An 18,938-nucleotide genomic window follows, 5' to 3' on the forward strand; every position below is an offset into this window, starting at 1 on the left:
GTGAATGAATATATGTTAGTTGCAATTCTTAGGTCTTTTTACACCATGTTAGCAACAAAAAGTGTCAATATGTTGTACCTAAAAATACTTAAAGCCTTTGTGGAATTGCACAAATTGCAAACAAAAGGTTAGCAATCTCTTATAATTTTTACACTAACTCAATGTATATCCTTGGTTATAATATACCAGTAGAATATTAGAATATAAATTTGTAGAAAAGTGATTTAAAAGATGGCATTATTTAGATAAATAAGACAGTCAATAATTTGCATATTCCAGGCACTACATTCATTGGTAATATTTAAAATGGTATCAGAAACAAAATATTAATGTTCTAATATGTATATAGGAATGAGTATGGATTTAATCCTTATTAGTAATCAGAATGATCACTAAGAGAAATACATAATTATTTTTTAAACCCTAAGATTTAAGAAATGCCTTGAAATTATCCTTCTCTTCTTCAATGAGATCATTTCCATTTAGGGGTAGGTTTAGTTACATGAATGCCTTTAAACATCACAATTTGTGTTTAAGAACTGATCATGTAAAATGAGAGTTACAGCACCCCTAAATATACTCATAAAATGGAAGATGTCAGCACACCACAACACCAAGCCTACCTTTCTGCATCAGAGGTAGTGCCTTTCCTAGTCTGTTTTTGGATGCTAGATCTTTCAGACTTTCTGGAGTGCCTGTGGAATGAAATGTTAAACACAAAATATATGATGAATAAAGCTACATTAACATCATACAATGATAAACGCAATAGACATGAAAAATGGCAACTATATTACCTAAATGATTTTGTCAGTCAGTACTTTTCAAAAATAAATAAACGAATGAATGATGAATGAATAAATAAAATGAAAACTAGAATTGGTGCCAAGTGGAAGACACAAGTTGCCCAACAGAAGATGCGAGAAGCTGACATTTCATTAGTCTAGACAAGTATGTCTACAATATGAATCCCTACTGAGCAACTCAGCCTCTGCTGATGACCAAACAAATACAATGATGAAACGTAATAATGATAAATGTGATGATGGTAATAGTTTAGGTGCTGAAAGGCTTCAAAGGGGTGAAATGCCCTCCACTTTCACAAGTTGAAACTTGGTGCTACAAAGATTTTTTCGTTCTGTTCCCCACAAATTGTGAAGAAAAGAGAAGAAAAATGCTATAAAGATGTTTTACATAAATGAAAAGTATTTATATAAACTATTAAATCATTTAAAAATTTTTCATAAAGATGCTTGTATAAACTATATAGTATTTTTGAAAGCACATAGCATTTTAATCACATTGCAAACCACAGTCCCCAGTTTATTCTACTGTTTAAAAGTACATATGTGCACTGAACATTTGAAATGCATTTTTCCCACAGAAACAATTTTTCTATAAAAAGTTTGCTTCTCTACGGCAGCTTACATATGTCTAATTAGCCTAAAATGTCTGAAGTACCATATATTTGAAATAAGCAATGTAAAATATTGTGGTCAAGAAGCTCACACTTATTACAAAAAAGAGTGAAACCCTAAGAATGTGTATTTAATATTATCTACAAATTAAGCTTATTTTTCTTTACTGATATCCCTTTCCCCCAACAATGTTGAGACAAATATCTGTCTTTACTTATTAATGTGTGACATCCTAATTAAGTACCTACTATATACCAAGTTCTGCTAGGCACTAGGAACACATATCAAGGTACAAGCCTTCACAGGCTGTTACAGAGTTCTGAGACTGCTCATCTCTCCCAATCTCTTCCACTTTCCCCAGAAATTGTGTTCACACTCTCTTGCCCCTTCAATTCAGGGTTTCTGCTGTGTGTTTTCAGACTCGTGTTAATCTGACATCCCACTTCTAAGATAAAAAAGGAAGAAATAGAGGAAGGAGACATCATATTCCCTTACCAGCTGGAAAAGAGGGTACTCAATATATTGAGGGATAACTATGGCAGGCACTGACGGGGGTATGAAGTTATTTAAACTCCATGAAAATCCTTTAAGAATGTGTCATTTCCATTTTGTAGATGAAGAAACAGGCTTAGGGAAAGGCTACTCAGTTAGAAAGTGGCAAAGCTAGGATTAAAATCTAAGTCTTTCTGGCTTCTAAGCTGTTTCTGTTATATACTATACAGCAAAGAGAGTGGAAGAGATAGATTCTGACACACGCCTTATGGGTGTATCTTTGTTCTGGAATGAAGAAACGAAACCATGAAATCAGGTGCCGGGAAATCACTAACAGATGACTCTCTCTCTCTGACATTAAGGTTCTTATTTACCTGATTGCTTCTACGGTCAGGAGAGGGGATCATGGGTGGTAGGCGGGCAGAGACTTCATGATTGATTTCATGGCTGAAATCAATGGGAGATGTTGTTGGGAATGGAATCTTGTTCCTGAAGCACAAAGAAGGCATAAGCATAGTGGGAGGATGAGAAGTAAGGGGAGAAGAGAGGATTGGTAATTAGATCTGCAGGCTCAGGAGGTATTGGAGCTCAAAATAAAAATATAGTTATGGGAAATTTATGCTTGGTCCCCACAGTGCTTGGGCAACTGACTGGAAGATCAAATACTCCTTTTCTCATCTTCAGCACAAGTAGAACAGATGAGAGCGGAGAGATTCAGGAAGACCCGCAAAATGTACTGTCATTAAGATTTCCAATCATTCATTCATTCATCCAACAAATACTTGTGCATGTATATGTACTAGGCACTGTTCTAGGTGGTTGGAATATGTCTGTGGAAAAAAACCACAATTATCTCTACCTTCAAGAAATGTACATTTTGTTGATACAAGACAAAAAATAAACAACAAAAAGTAGCTCAAACAAGTACATTATATAGTATGGGAAAAGGTGACACATGCCAACAACAAAAGTAAACCAGGGTAAAAAGGTGGGAGTTTAGGGGCAGGGGCAGATTGCAATTTTAAGTAGGGTGGTTGGAAAGGACTTATTGAAATGGTGACATTTTGGCAAAGACGTAAAGTGAAGGAGATAGCCATGTATATTGTTAGAGAAAAAGCACCTCAGGAAAAGGGAAGAAATAGTAAGATATAATAAGGAGGCAGGGGTCAAGAGAGGTGATTCAGATGAAAAATTTTATAGGAGAAGACAGAGAAATCGTGTAGAATCTGGTGGGTCCTTGAATAAGACTTCTGTACAATCAAAGGGTTATAGGCATCTTTTTGAAATAGCCTGCTTTTCTTCTGATCCCTGGAAACTTCTATTAATTTCTAGACCCAATTGATATTTCATTTCCTCTGTGAAACTTTCAAACTCCTCCTCCTCTTTTCATCTCCTAAAATGTAATGGATTCATATATTAGATTATCACAGTAATCAATGATTGTTAAAACAGCGATGATGATATTACCAATATACCACATTTACTGAGAGCTTTCTCTGTGCTAGCATGTTCACTTTATCTGCATTATCTCTTATATCTTCTTTCCAATTCAGAAGTAGGTACTACTCTTTTATCCTTTTTAGGAATAAGAAAATTGAGAGTTAGAGATGACTTTGTTCTAGCTTACACGGTCATTCAACATCTAGCCAGCAGGTGGACTGAGAGTTCATAACCTGAACAGCAGTAATTATGTTGTATCTCTAGCATAAATGGCTAAAATAATTAATTCTAGAGTCAGACTGGGTGTAATCTCAGCTCTGTTTCTGGCTAGTCAGGCGATTTTGGTGAAGTTACTTAATGTCTCCATGCTTTAGTTTTCTTTTACCTAAAGAGTGGCCATAATACTACTACCACTGCACAGGTTTTGCTAATTTTAAATATTTCAGTAGTACTTGGATTGTAGTATTTGTAGTTTTTGTAGTATTACATAGAATTAGAATTGACTGTTTTTTGCAATACTTGGAATTAGCAAGTGGTGCTATTAAAATATTGCTTTAAATATTTGTTTCTTGAAGGTAAATACTTTTCTTACTCATCTATAAAAATATAAAACTCAGAGCCAGTGCTCTATAACTGGATAACAAATATTCATGCAAAGGCTCATAATCTAACTTTTTAATTTTTATTTTCATTTTTAACCCTCTAATTGAGGATGCCCCTTTTTTCTCTTCAAATATCAATGAAATTTACTTTCATTAAAGATTCTCCTAAAGAAAACTACAAAGGATATGTCTTTACAATTCTTCTAACCCCTTACAAGAATATGCAAATTGAGTTAAAATGATATGCACTTAATTGCAATAATTTCCTGTAATGGAGCAGAGAATAAGATAGAAAATTCTAATGTTATTTTCTATTTTCAATCCTAAATTATAGCCAAAATACTGTATATTTTAACACAGCCATTTCTTAGAATAAATTGGATTGAGAGATGTAAAATAGGAAAGGTTAGAACAATCCACAGGAATTTTAATTGTCCTATAGACATTAAAATTCCACTATCCCATGTATAACCAGTTAAGTTTAGAGACGAGGAAAGTTAGTTCATAAAAGTTTAAGTGTCTTATCCGAGCTATGACAGACCTTAATAAGTTGATGAGGATAACACTATCACACCTCACACCCCTAAGTGCTTAAGTTATCTGCTGACTCTGCCACATGTTCACTTTAAATGATTAGGTGTTTACCTGAGAGATCCCTGGGCACGAGTGAACAAGACAAGACTGTTTCAGTGTTTTCATTATGTTTACAGTCATTAGACATTTTTAAAGTCTAAACATGCTTTTTTGTTCTGGTATAAATTTTTTATCTTTACAGTATTATTCATAAAGAATATTTACTTGGTTTACACATGCAAGAATCAGAAATCTTGTTTTTCTCCCTTTATTCACAACTGAATTTGTATGTGATTTTTGGCCTTATGCTTTCTAGTTCACAGTGTACTAAAGAAATTCTTTTAAAGCTATAAAAGTACATTCAAATGTAAGGTATAAGAGCAATTATTTTATTATTAAATCAAAGCAAGAGTAAAAATCAGAAAATGGGATGTTTCTACTTAAACCTCAATTCTTTTGAAGTTCCATTTTCAGTGATTATTTCCTCTCTATTAATTTAGTGTGAAGATTTATAAAATGAACTGATGAAAAACAGAGATAATTGTTAAAAATTTATGTGTTTTATTTTCCTTTTCAATATCTAATTTCAGTTAGGGTAACTCCCTAAAGACACTGGTAAATAAAGCTTTTCTGAAGGCATTAAAATTTTATTAAATGACAAAATTAATACTAAAATTTTATTTAAGGACGAAATTAACATTATGTAGTAGACTTTTGTTTTGCTTTGGAAATACTGTAGCAAAAGTCTACTACATAATGTTTTCATTTAATTAGAGCTAACACTTGTATCATAAGAATATATCTGTCTATATTTTGGCTACTTAGATGGCTTATACTGTCTTAATGTGCAATGCAAATCTCTATCACCCTATTTACTCATTAAGTTTGGGAAGGAAAAATTAAATTGGAATAGAATCAACCTAAATAAGAGATGTTCCTATGCAGTGAAAATGGATGCATGCAATTAAGATACATTTACCTTCCTGTATATTATTGATATTTATGTATATGACTGTAGCTATTAAATAGACTCACCATATTTTAGTTCATGGATACACTTTGTTCATTCATTCAAAGAGTATTTTTGAAAAGCACAGATAATAAAGGATGTTATAGAGCAAAAAGAAATAAGGTAATGTACTGAATTTATTTATAAGTGGTTCTTCACTAACTCTGAAAATATGTGGCAACTGCCATGAATCCTGGAAGTGAAAAAGTTTGTGACTTGTTTGTCCCAGAATATTTTCAAAGGAGGAATAAGATTAATTCATTTTAAATCAAAAGAAACCACTTGACACTTTTGGTTGAGGATTCTTAGAGACAAGTAGCTGCTACCAACTAATAGGCATAGAAAACCACACAAATTTGGTTATCTGCAAAAGAAATTAGAGCCACTTTAGCAGAACAACTCAGGAATTAAATATAGTGGGATGCTTTACTTAACTGAAAAATTTAAAGTTCTGGAAATAAGATTATTTTACCAAATATTTTTGGTATTTGAGTTAAGCACTACTAAATTGTACCCTTAAAAATCATATATACATATATATGTGTGTATATACATATATGTGTGAATACATATGGCTGACTACTTAGATGGCTTATACTGTCTTAATGTGCTATATATACAAACACACACACATATATATATATACACACAAACACATATATATACCATTCTCAATCAAAATGTTGAAGATAGTAACTCCAGTAATTTGTTAAAGCCAGTGACATGTTAAAATATACCTCAAAATGGACCCAATGAAAATATTGCATTTTCTTGAATAAAACATTTACCAAAATAGTTTAAAGTTTTATTCAATAATAACTTACACTAGCCTTTCATTCTTAAAGACGATTGATTAAACTGTAAGCACTAAACTCAGAACTCTGATGCTTCAGGGCCATATTAAAATATATTTTGTCTACATGGCTACTCACAAATTTTGGTTAATTTCAAGCTACAACTCAATCTAAGTTTAATTAAAACTCATATAATTACATATATAGAGATTCATTAGTATTTTCATGTATTAAAATAATGAGATGCTTTGTTATTGGAATGATTTTTTTTAAGGGTTTCAGAAATAAAACTACAAGAAAATTTTCACTACAATTTTAATATCAGAAATATGCCCTGGGATTCCAAATTCATGTACTTTTTCTTCATCGATGTTTTAAATTTCATCAATTTCTAGAAAATATTCTTAGATAAACCTACCTTCTTGTTAATTCCAAATAAATCTATGGTATCACTTGAGATAAAACTGAGAATGCTTACTACTAAAATTAAATTATGGAGAAACAGTTCACTAAACATGTGTTTGTGTACACACATATGCTGTGGGAAACAAGAGGGCAACTAAATGCTTTTCAGTTTATTTGAATGTACTGGAGAACTCTCTTAAGGAATAATTTACGTTCTGCATTACAATGTTATTTTCAAAATAATCAACTATGGCCCTGATAGAAGATATCCAAAACTGAATTGTATAAATTGTTATTAACTTTAGAATATTTTCCTGGCTACCAGTGTCCAATGATAAAAGTCACCTAATGCCTAAATTCTTATGAACATTCACTATATCCAAATCTCATGTCATATTTACTTCATTTAGAAATTGGCAGAAACTTCTGAATGAGTAAAATCACAGCTGATGAGAAATGAAATGCCACTGTTCATTATGATTTGCCAAGTGGTTGACCTGGTAACCTATGAATGTAACATTAGTTGACATAATTTATCTCTCATTTTATAAGTACATATTCATCTTATATTTTAATACAATTGTATTGTAATAATTTTCTATTCTCTACAGTAATAAATAATAGTATCAAGAGATATAAAATGTATTTATTTTGGTTGAACATAGGACTTATCTATAAATATGTCATCATACAAAAGCAAAATATGTACTCAAAATTATGTATTTAGTAAGAATTTATTTTAATAATCTTATCTAAAAGGATTTCTGTTCCCAAAATCTACTCTTATAGTTATAATCTAGACAATCAAATGGAATAATTCATATACCACTAAATCAAGCTAATAACATCTCATGTATGTAAGAACTGAAAGTATTATTTGAATTTCCATTTTGCTTAATCAATGCCCAGATAAACTTACATTTATATTCATTACAAAGATCATCATGTTTAATTTTCCTATACTCAGTCAATACAGAAGATGAAATCTACTATTTTATTTGTTTTGGAATACATACAAAGGTTTTCTAGAATTATCTTTTCTTTTTTTATTTTCTTGGGGATGGGAGGCAGACAGGGTCTCACTCTGTTGCCCAGGCTGGAATGCAGTGGTATGACCATGGCTCACTATAACCTTGACCTCGTGGACTCACAGATTGTGTGCCCACCTCACCCTCCTGAGTAGCTGGGACTACAGGCACGTGCCACCACACTCAGCTAATTCTGAAACTGTTTGCAGAGATGCAGTCTTACTATGGTGCCCAGGCTGGTCTCAAACTCCTGGGCTCAAGTAATCCTCCCCACTTAGCCTTGGCACCTCAAAGTGCTGGGATTACAGGTGTGAGCTACTATGCCTGGCACAGAATTATCTTTTCTAAAAGAAAATTCTAAGTTCCATGATGGCCAGGACTTTGTCTGTCTTAATCACTGTTGTGACCTAGTCATTAGAATAGGGTGCATAGTAGGGGTACAATAAGTATTTATTGAATAAATGAGTAGCAATATAGATATAAATTTTTATTTTATTTACACAATTATTTTATATTCTTTTTTGAGAAGACTCTACATTTGTAACACTTTTTAGATTGGTTACTAGTTTTTCTAGTCCCAGAATTTCTATCCTAGAAATCAGATAGTAGCAGAAAGAATTACATTTAATTTCCAAATATGTAAGTATAAATCACATTGAGGCAAGTATCTTAGAGATTAAAAGATGCTAAAACGTTCCTGAAACCTTCATAAAATATCAGTTTGTAGTATTTTCCAATATCCGTAAAAACAACCTTCATTTTTTTCTTAGTGACAATGTTTCCTTTTTCATCAAGCTAAAATCCTGAGGATATCTTGATTGCTTACAAACACAGAAAATAAATTGTATCGCGCTTACCTAGGGCTTAAATTACTCTGCCATACATACACACACTAAAAAAAAATCTGTATGTTTACATGACTAGTTGTGCTGCTTCTGGGATACCACATCTACTTATCTGCTGAATAAATATTACCAATGTGTTGGCTGAATTTCTGCTTGAACCAGAAGAGAAGCATCTCAAACACCCAAAAACCTTTGTGACCAGTCAGGAAAACACATTTAAAGATAAAGCCTATATATATAAACACCATAAAATAGGAAAACTGGGTCAACTTCAAACTGAGAAGAACAAAGTAATGGAAAATATATGTTGTGGCACTTCTGACATATCAGCATAAAGTGGATTCAAAGCATTGATGCTATTTTTAAAAACCTACCTTGTGTACTGACCCCTTAGCCCTGGACAATATTGTGTTTAACAATACAATATTTATAATATATATAAAAACCAGGTATTTTACTTCATAAAACAGACATTTCTTAATATAATCAAAGCCTAAACTTCATTGTTAATGAGCGTACACAGCAGCAAAACAAGACAACTGAGATAAAACCATCAACCAACATAACAAACAATAGGCTCTGTGACAGATTTTAGTATAATCTAAAGCACCTGAGAATTTTTATTTACTTGTCAACAAAAACAGTTTTTAAATTTGTTTCCAGAAATTCAAAACACAATCAAATGCTCTTCAAAACAGAACATTCTTTCAATGGATCCTGACTTCACTGTGTTTAAACTCTGTCATTTGTATGCTATCCTCATTTCAGTAAATATTCTGAGGTGCTTTACTAGAGTTGGCTACATCCAACATATCTGGCTCTGGCTTCTGGAATAAAGCACAGCACATTCAACATTTCTCTTGGTTATCCTTCAGTTGGTGGCCTATAAGCTTCTAGAAGCCACTTGTCTGTGAGGAGGAGTTGACTAGTACCTGTCATTCTCCGGAGACGCATGCTGGATTTGAATCCTGGGACTAGGAGGTCGTCTCCTATCTAGGGAGGGGGACCATCTACCCCTGTTTGCCCAGTGAACAAGACAGGAAAAAACAGGACATTTAGTAACTCCTAAAATAAAAGAATACATGGAACAACAGGACTGGAAAAGCACCCCATAAAGGCAAAGTGTAGATTCTTTGCTCCATAATTTAATTTTCACTTTTATAATCCTTGGAAAGATAAGTTACAATACTTTAAGAACATTAAAACCTGTAATCTTACAAATGAATAAAGAAACAACTTATTCAGGGGATGTTTGGAATCCGCCTAGTAAGTGTAGTTTTGTTCTTCCAAAATGTGCTTCTATGTGCATATTTAATCTATAAATATATACATATTAATGTAACTAAGTTCTTAAAGATGCATCTTCAGGAATCTGGCTTACGTTTGAATAAATAGGTTTAATAAGGTACCAATGATTTTGTGATACCAGGCCCTGAAATTACTGGGTAGAGTTGCAAAGGTGGGGATGTGTGAATTTAATACAAAGTATGAACACAGTTAAGTAGAAGAAATAAAAATGTTCTTTAGTGTTGAAACAGTGACATGAAGAAATAATTCATGGGAAAGCTACCAGTGAATTCTTAAATTTTCTTGTCAAAAACCACAGGGCTAATTACTGAACTTTAAAAGCTGTAAGTAAACGATACTGATAAACAAAAGCAAAGAACACAGACATATGAAATGATAAATTAGCATTAATTTTTTTTAGTTTCACTGGTTTTTATTTGCAAAAGTATGTCAATTAAATGGATGCTTTTCAGCTCAGCATTTACAATAATACTTTTCTTGTGATTAACAGTAAACACAAGTTAGAAAACTGGTTCATTTACTTTGTTAAGTTACCTTTAGATTCTGTCTGTGTACAGCCACAGATTTCAAACATCTAGTTAAAACTGAGGAAATAAGACACTGAATGGGTCAGAATTAAATTTTTTTATTTATTATATACGAAAATTCTAACAGGACATTTTTCTATAGATATTGGCTTTCTTGTATGAAAGAAGGAATAAGTGGATAGTCTTAAAGGACTCATTTAGGTATAAGACTTTATAACTCTCCAAAGGAGTTTAGTCCTAACATTTCAAAAAGAAAGTTTTCTTTTTGAAAACTTACCAGATACAACTCGGATATTTTAGACCATCCAGCCAAACATAGCAAAGGGTTTTTGTCACTCAGGATATACTCAATTCTGAAATCCTCTGAAAGACTTTGTTTAATCAATCTTAAATAGACAAACTTGGCATGATTCAAGTCAGGCTTTGAAGAAGCCATGAAGCAAGTGAAGATACCGAATAGCAAATTTTGAGTGGAAGATAAAAATGTGTGGAACATACTCTTAAAGGTGGCAAATATTTATAAAATAACATTTTGCATTAATTTTAAATTATTTAATTTTTTAAAATTATTTCAAGGATTGGTCAATCTAATCTGAATGTTTTAAACAGTTTCTTTTCACTGTACTGGTTTTTGTTCTATAGATAAAATAAAGAAATATTTGTAAAATAATTGGAAAACAATTACAATGACAGCATTTTCTATATTAAAGTATATACTCCATTGTATTAAAACTTTTGGTGTTATTTGAAAACACAAATATAGACTTAGTATTTTTCTGTGAAGTAATAATATTAACTTGACAGAATTATGAGTAACCTTGCTTCCTAGGGTAAAATTCCAGTCCTTGTGCTTATTTAAACATAAAAGTAAAGAAAAAGCAAGTAAAATTGACTTAATTATGAAACATGCAGTGAAAGCTGTGAAGGAGAAAGATGTACATTTAGAAACAAGCAATTGTGAATGCAAGTGATTAAAAGGTAACTTTAAACAAATATTTGGCTTAATACATGTATATTTGTACATTTAAAGTCCTTCTGAATATGCTGATATGTAGTGCCAGCAGAATAAATCTGTTTGCTTTTTCCCACATACAGTGGATACAACGAGAGCAGGATCAATTTGCATAGAAGTTTTCATCCTAAGAACAGATGTCACTTGAGTTTTAATAACACATCTTTCTAAGTTTTAAATATACTAGCATATTTTATATGCTTTCTATAATAGGTGCTGTTTCTATTTTTTTCCTATTACAAGGAATGACCAAGCTTAGAATCTTTATCTCTCTTTCCAACTCTGGTTATTGAGAAATATACATAGCTTCAACTTTCGTTTCTATTTTCATTTTACAAGCTAATATGGCAGGCTATGTTGGAGATTTTAATCATAAAGTTGAACTAAACCAGTCCTTTCTTGATTTGTATTTCCAAACCAGCCTACCTAAAAGTTCACTGCTTAGTTACTTTAGGAAATTATTAGTACTTTAGTATCAGGTATTCTAAATTCATTAATTGAGGAACATCTATTTCTTGGAAGCCCACTCCTTTCACGGTGATCAGAAGAAAAGAAGAAAGATCACTCTGAAGGCTATAGGACTGAATAAACAGGCTGTGAACTCCCTGCAGAAGGAAATAGTGAGGCTTTTTTTTTTTTTTTTTTGACAACTGCATCCATTATGCATAGCACAGAATAAATAAATATTTGTAAATATTTAAGTAAATAATGACATAAGGCTATTGGCTTGGGGGATAAGGAATAATGAGAACCTTAACCAAGAAATAAAGAGTGCTATTGATATAAAGGGATTAGAATTGATAGGCCTCAGAAAGCAATTAAATGATACTTATGTTGGAGCTCTTCCCTCTCCCCCAGGCATTGATAAACTTTAAAACAAATGTATATGTGTGTTTAAATGTGCTATTAATACCTATACTTGCATACAGACACATCTTTTAATGATGCATATCTCTTGGCAGAACATGGCTAAGAAGCTTATCTAAAAAAGGTAGTATATAAAAACATAAATCATTAATTCCATAAATAGCACAAATTAAAAATATGAGGTATTATAACATTAGAAACCAAATGAGATAACTGATTATACACATATATTTTATTGTGTTTTCATTAATCATTTTAGTCCTTAAAATTTTCTCCTAAATTTCACTTATATATGTACATATATATACACACACACACACACACACACACACACACATATATATATATATATTTTTTTTTTTTTTTTCTTGAGATGGAGTCTCGCCCTGTCACCCAGGCTGGAGTGTAGTGGCATGATCTCGGCTCACTGCAACCTCTGCTCCCTAGGTTCAAGCGATTCTCCTGCCTCACCCTTCCTAGTAGCTGGGATTACAGGCACATACTGCCATGCCCGGCTCCTTTCTTATTTTTAGTAGAGACGGGGTTTCACCATGTTGGTCAGACTGGTCTCAAACTCCTGACCTAGTGATTCGCCCACCTCAGCCTCCCAAAGTGCTGGGATTACAGGAGTTAGCCACCGCACCCGTCCAATACTTATACTTTGAAACAAGATCTATGATACATATTTCAATTCAATATATAACTATTGATTTTTAGGTAGGAACCTCCTTTCCCTTAAGTCTCATGTTTCCATTATGAGGGAAATTCATTCAAGTAAGCTTTTCCTCATTGCACCCCAAGGAAGAAAGAGTGGCTTATATGATGGGTGACGATGGTAAAGAATTGGGCACAGGAAACTTAGCCCTTTCTGGATTCCTTTTTCCAAATTATGATGCCTGCAAACATCACAACTAAAAGACGTAAAGCAGTGATGAGATCTGAGGCCTGACCCTGTAGCAGAAGTTTGTGTGGCTCAGTGAATCTGGCTGATTCTGGGATTAGTTATTAGCCATCTTGCAGACTCAAAGCCCCAGCTTTCAATTTGTTCAAAGTACTTATAGTGAAAACTAAATCTCCCATCTTTCTAGTACCTGGGTCTAACTTACAGCTCAATCCAAATTGGAAGTGAAAAGTAGAAGGTGTTTTTGAAGCCCCTAAACTCCCCAAATGAAACATTTACCAAGTAAGAAATATATCATGTTGTCACTAAAGATGGAAAAGAGAAATAGCATATTATCGCTGCCCTCAATTAGAAAATATTAAAAACCAAACCAAATGAGATAACTGATTATACACATATGTATTTTTATTGTCTGTTCTCATTATTCACTTCAGTCCTTGATTTGTTCCCCATATTGTTTTAAACTAAATTTAACTTATTTTAATTAATAGATAGTTATACTCTGAAACAAGACCTATGATATCTATTTCAATTCAATGTATAGCTGTTGATTTTTAGCCAAGAACTTCCTTTTCCTTAAGCCTAGTGTGTGTTTCTTCCACTATATGGTGATATCGTGGAAGAACAGCACCATATAGTAGAAGACACAAACATACTACAGTACTAAGTAAAATACAATGTATTTTAATAGCAGTATATAAAATTAGGTGGGCCCAGAAAAGGTAGTAAATAATTCTGACTGGCAAAAGAAAGGGAAGTATGCATGCATGTTGATGCGGGGACTGAGAACAGGGGAGGAGGTTAAGAAGGGTTTTACAAAGATATGGTATTTAACCTATATTTTTGAACAATGAGCAGAATATTTAGGCAGACCACAAAGAATAATATTTTAATTTTAATAGAAAGCAAATGAGATATAAGTTAACAAAGACTATTAGAACTTAAGAAAATTAATGGGAGCAGGAGTGTCACTGGAATTGGAGAAGGGCTATCTATCAATATATTCAAGGTGAGGGACCTGTTCCAAAGGAATTGATTGAATTTACTGTGACTGAATTTATGACGAAGCAGGAAGAGAAGTAGTTCCAGATTATGTGGCTGGTTGTATGTCAAAACCATAAAATGAGAGGAACATTTAGAAAGAGGAAGCATTGGCCGGGCGCGGTGGCTCAAGCCTGTAATCCCAGCACTTTGGGAGGCCGAGACGGGCGGATCACGAGGTCAGGAGATCGAGACCATCCTGGCTAACACGGTGAAACCCCGTCTCTACTAAAAAAAAATACAAAAAAACTGGCCGGGCGAGGTGGCGGGCGCCTGTAGTCCCAGCTACTCGGGAGGCTGAGGCAGGAGAATGGCGTAAACCCCGGAGGTGGAGCTTGCAGTGAGCTGAGATCCGGCCACTGCACTCCAGCCTAGGCGACAGAGCGAGACTCCATCTCAAAAAAAAAAAAAAAAAAAAAAAGAAAGAGGAAGCATTTTGCTGATTTTGCTGTAAAGGGACTGAAGTGGGGATAATGAAGTTGATTTAGACATCACCATTTAGAAATTTAGGCCTGGTCAATCAGAGTGGAGGGTTGTCTTCACATATATTGGAGTGGGAACCTTCTATAGAAATAAAATTTAAGGAACAGGACAGTATGGGTAGGGCAAAAGAGGAAAACTGGAGGTGGAGCTAGGGAAATATCTATCTTTATGGCAGAGGGGAGTAAGACAAGCCTTCAAAGGAGACATCATAACAGAGGTTTAAGAAAATCTGTAGAGGTACTTAATGGAGGAGAGATTCAAGTGACAGGGTGGGCAACGTAAAATGTTGCAAGATGCTGCCGAACAACTAGGGAGCCAATGTAAACCACAGAAGAATTTCAGCACAGCTACAGAGCACTAGGAATGAGTAGACGTCAGATTGCAGGAATTACTGGAAGGTAAAAAATGCAGGCAGTAAGTATAAACTACCTTTTCATAAGCCTTCATCAAGGATATGATTGCTCTGAAAGGTCAAGAAGAAGACAAACCATCCAAGAAAAGTAAGTTTTCTCTAGTGGCTCTAAAAATCATTGCTTCTGAACGTGTAAGTAGTAATTTGTTTGAAAACCTAGAAAAACGAAGGTTAATAGCAGGCCTGTAACTCACTCCTTGCCAATCCCGGGAAGCAAGGGAAATGGGAAGATATAAATGATAAATTATTTCTTATCACAAATAAACCTCAAATATATTGATTTAAGAAGTATAACTGAATTGGAATAATTCACTGAATTATGGTAACCCATAAGTATGTTTTTGATTTGTGTAATCAACAGAACATGAAATGGAGGTGCTCCTAAACTAAAACGGTTTCCTTTCCAAACTGCTTTTTACATGCATTATTCAAAAGTCATCTGTTAAAATAGGCCAAACCATGTAACAAGGGAGAAAAGATAGGTGTATCTGATGGTTTTCAACTCCTTCAGGAAAAGAATGCTGCTCTTTTATCTTCTGAATCATTAGAAAAGTATTATATTGAGTACTGGGTGTGCTTTGACAATTTCACCCTTTATCTTAACAGAAAACTTGTATTAAAGGTCAGGAGTTAAGTTGGTATAAAGGCATGTGAATGTTAATCAAAATGGGTTAGAATAATCAAATTGCTTGACCATATATAGTTCACAAATTTGTAGAAATAATGTTCATCTCTTAAGAATATAAAATTAAGTTTTTAAAACATTTGCTCTAACATTTTATCTACTCTGTACATATTAGGCATTAATACAATAATCCCTGTGGTAAATTAGAGAGATTAAGTATCCTCAAAACCCTCTAAGACTCCCTTCTCCTACTCTCTGCATACTGTCTGGGGGCTTTAGATGCATTCTCCAAAGATAACAAAGTCACTACTCTTGATATTGTTATCTTCTGCTTCAAAGCTGCTTTATAGGCATGTTCACAAAGGGTACATGTAGTCTCTATCCTCCAAACCAATAAGCATCTACAGCTTCTGTAATTATTTGATGAAACCTTATCTAAGTTTTATTTTACATTACATAAAATAATTGTTGTTTATTTTACATTACATAAAATTGCTGTTCCTCTTGGCAACAAAGTGATCCCAATAAACTTAGGATCATTGATAATACCAAGACTTGTTTCATTGAGTTTTTAAATGAAAAATTCCTTTTTATTCAATATGTAGAGTGAATATATGTTTTCAATGATATTTTTTCTTCTTCTAATCAAGGTAAATACACTCACTTGGACTTTACAACAACTTGTGCAACAACTGACCCTAGATTATTTATCTACTGGTTGACCTGTTTTAAATTTACCAACACAGAGATTTATAAACTCTGTGGCTTCAGTGTCACAAGAGAACACATGCTAGATAGGTTCACCATAAGAATAGCCCTGCACTGTCCAGTACAGAAGCCACATGCCACATGAAGCCATTGAGCACGGTAATGTGATTAGTCCAAAGTGGGATGTGCTGTAAGTACAAACCATCTTTAGTATCTATGACTTATTATGCTGAAAAAAGGGAGTGCAAAATACCTAACAGTTTGTATAATAATGACATGTGAAAATTATTTTTCGAATATGCTGAGTTAAAAAATTAAAATTAATTTAATCTTTTTAGTATGGCGACTAGGAAATATTAAAGTATCAGCTTGTGTTATGTTTCTATCAGATGGCACTGATATGGATAATATTGAAAATGTCAGGCTGCTATGGTCAGAAGATTCCACTGACTTGAGAATTTCTATCCTTGTTTTACTACTAACCAGAAACATGTAAGAAAATAATAACTAAACATATTTTAAAATTTTCTTGTTACTCTTGAAATTATTTGGGGGAGGGGTTATATTTGACTAAAGAGAATGATAAAACTATTCCAATTATGATTTTAGAAGACTCTATAGTCATTTCAACTAAAATTTATATCACAAAAGGGATACAAGACAAATTAAATTTCACCTTTTTCTATTACACATTTTACAAATATAAAAGAATACACAATTTAAAAGTAAATTCTTAAGATGCTAAAACAAGGTATATACACACCTGTACCTATTGTTCAATTCCAGAAATAAATATCTTATGAATACATGAATAGACTCAGATTAGAAAGATACCTAAAGAAAAGCTTTGAGTAGCCTACTAAGAAGGAGAAGTGGGTTACATTAGCACAACTAAATATTTTTCTTCAGGATTTATAAAGAGATAGTAGGCAAATGTCTTCTGAATGACCTCTAATTAAAAAGAGATAGCAATTATAAACAAGACTATCAATTATAACTAAGTCTATTAAAATAGTTCCATCACAATGGAAAAGTTAGATGCTTACAGCTAAGAGACAGTATAACACATCATCAATGAATATATTTGAATTGAAATCAGAATTCATTAAAGTTTTAAGCAAAATTGTCTGTGTACGTATATATGTATTTCTTTTTGTTAGGCATCAGGTAATCTATAACATTATTTTTGTTGTCAAAGTATAATTTAACGTAAAACATTATATCGAAGAGTAGATTGATTAAAAATGAATGTAGATATACAAAGGAAGTATTCTATTTAAAAAGAATTCCTGTTATGAGTTTACAGAAGATTGTTGTTAAACCTATAAATACTATTTATCAGTGGTACCAAAAGGAAAGTGATCCTCCCCTTCGGATAATTCACTGGACCCTATAACATTATCAGCATACTGAAGGCTTCCTGAATAGTCAATAAAACGACTGAACAGCAACAAAAGGGGAAAAGCAGCAGCCAGAAGCAGTTACAAATTACATCACACCATTTGCAACAACATTCATAGAAATATGTGTATGTGTACCCTTGGGTTTATCCACATACGCATATCTCTACATAGACATGTATAATAAGGGAGGGGGAAATGTAGACAATTAGCAAAGTGAACATGAATGAGTAAACCTGTGAGGCTGTCATGAAACAAAACAAAGTGATTGAAAAAAAATCACTAGTACAAATGATAAGAAATTAAGAAAGTCTTTATTTTATACCTTTCTCGTTCTGGTGAATGCAAACTAGTATCTGGTCTCAAGCAGTTGGTACTAGCACTCCTAGCCCTGTCAAGAAAGGGCTGCAGTTCACTAGTGCCAGTGCATTGCATCCAGTGGTAGAAGAGAAAGACAGAGAAAACAAAGAAAGGAAGACCATGTTAGAGAGTAAAGCATAAAATAATGTCCCCTTTACACAAAATGTAGAATCACTGGGATTCAGTTCATAAGGGTGTGAGAGAGTTGACAGAATGACAGTGTAAAATTTTGTTTAGAAAATGAAGCTAAACAAAGATTATGCTTAAATTGCTTTGCATAATTTTTAGAAGTGTCTCAGACTGAAAAATGAGACTAAATCACACCTACTTATGAAAAAAACTGGATACAGAAAGCAATAAAACAAAATGCCTAGAATTTCATTACCAAGAACAGATGCCACACCAAAACAAAATGAAGGACATCAGAGGAGAAATAATTTTACAACTCAACTTTTTTGGTTCACAACAATAGACAAGGGAAATGGAAGATACCACTTCCATATGTTCTTACCTAACCAGTATTTCATCAGTAAATCTCAATACTCTTGAGTTAAAGCATTCATGATGAAGGGAAATGTCCTGTCTAGTCACTGATTTGGTCTTAGTATGTGCAGGCAGAACTGAGCTTCACAAATTAAAATTATACAAAAATAAAATAAAGTATAATTAAAATCAACAAGTACAATAT

General features: G+C 33.1%; 1 protein-coding gene across 50 annotated transcripts in view; it reads right to left on the reverse strand.

Annotated features, from left to right (window-relative positions):
* Positions 1 to 18,938, reverse strand: part of RIMS1 (regulating synaptic membrane exocytosis 1) — a 494,019-nt gene that overhangs the window by 118,734 nt on the left and 356,347 nt on the right. For 16 of the 50 annotated variants that reach the window (XM_023219233.1, XM_023219198.1, XM_023219226.1 and 13 more), the window contains 2 exons: positions 18,216 to 18,305; positions 624 to 695 (listed from right to left, as the gene is read on the reverse strand). The exons of 5 other annotated variants lie outside the window; for them this stretch is intronic. In XM_023219233.1, coding sequence (XP_023075001.1) covers positions 624 to 695; positions 18,216 to 18,305 — 162 coding nt within the window. Of the gene's footprint in view, positions 1 to 623; positions 696 to 9,538; positions 9,623 to 18,215; positions 18,306 to 18,761; positions 18,876 to 18,938 lie in introns of all 50 variants that reach the window. 29 more of the 50 variants (XM_023219209.1, XM_023219207.1, XM_023219202.1 and 26 more) reach the window with 6 other exon arrangements.

Source organism: Piliocolobus tephrosceles, chromosome 5 (assembly GCF_002776525.5).
Source record: "Piliocolobus tephrosceles isolate RC106 chromosome 5, ASM277652v3, whole genome shotgun sequence".
NCBI classification, from domain to species: domain Eukaryota; kingdom Metazoa; phylum Chordata; class Mammalia; order Primates; family Cercopithecidae; genus Piliocolobus; species Piliocolobus tephrosceles.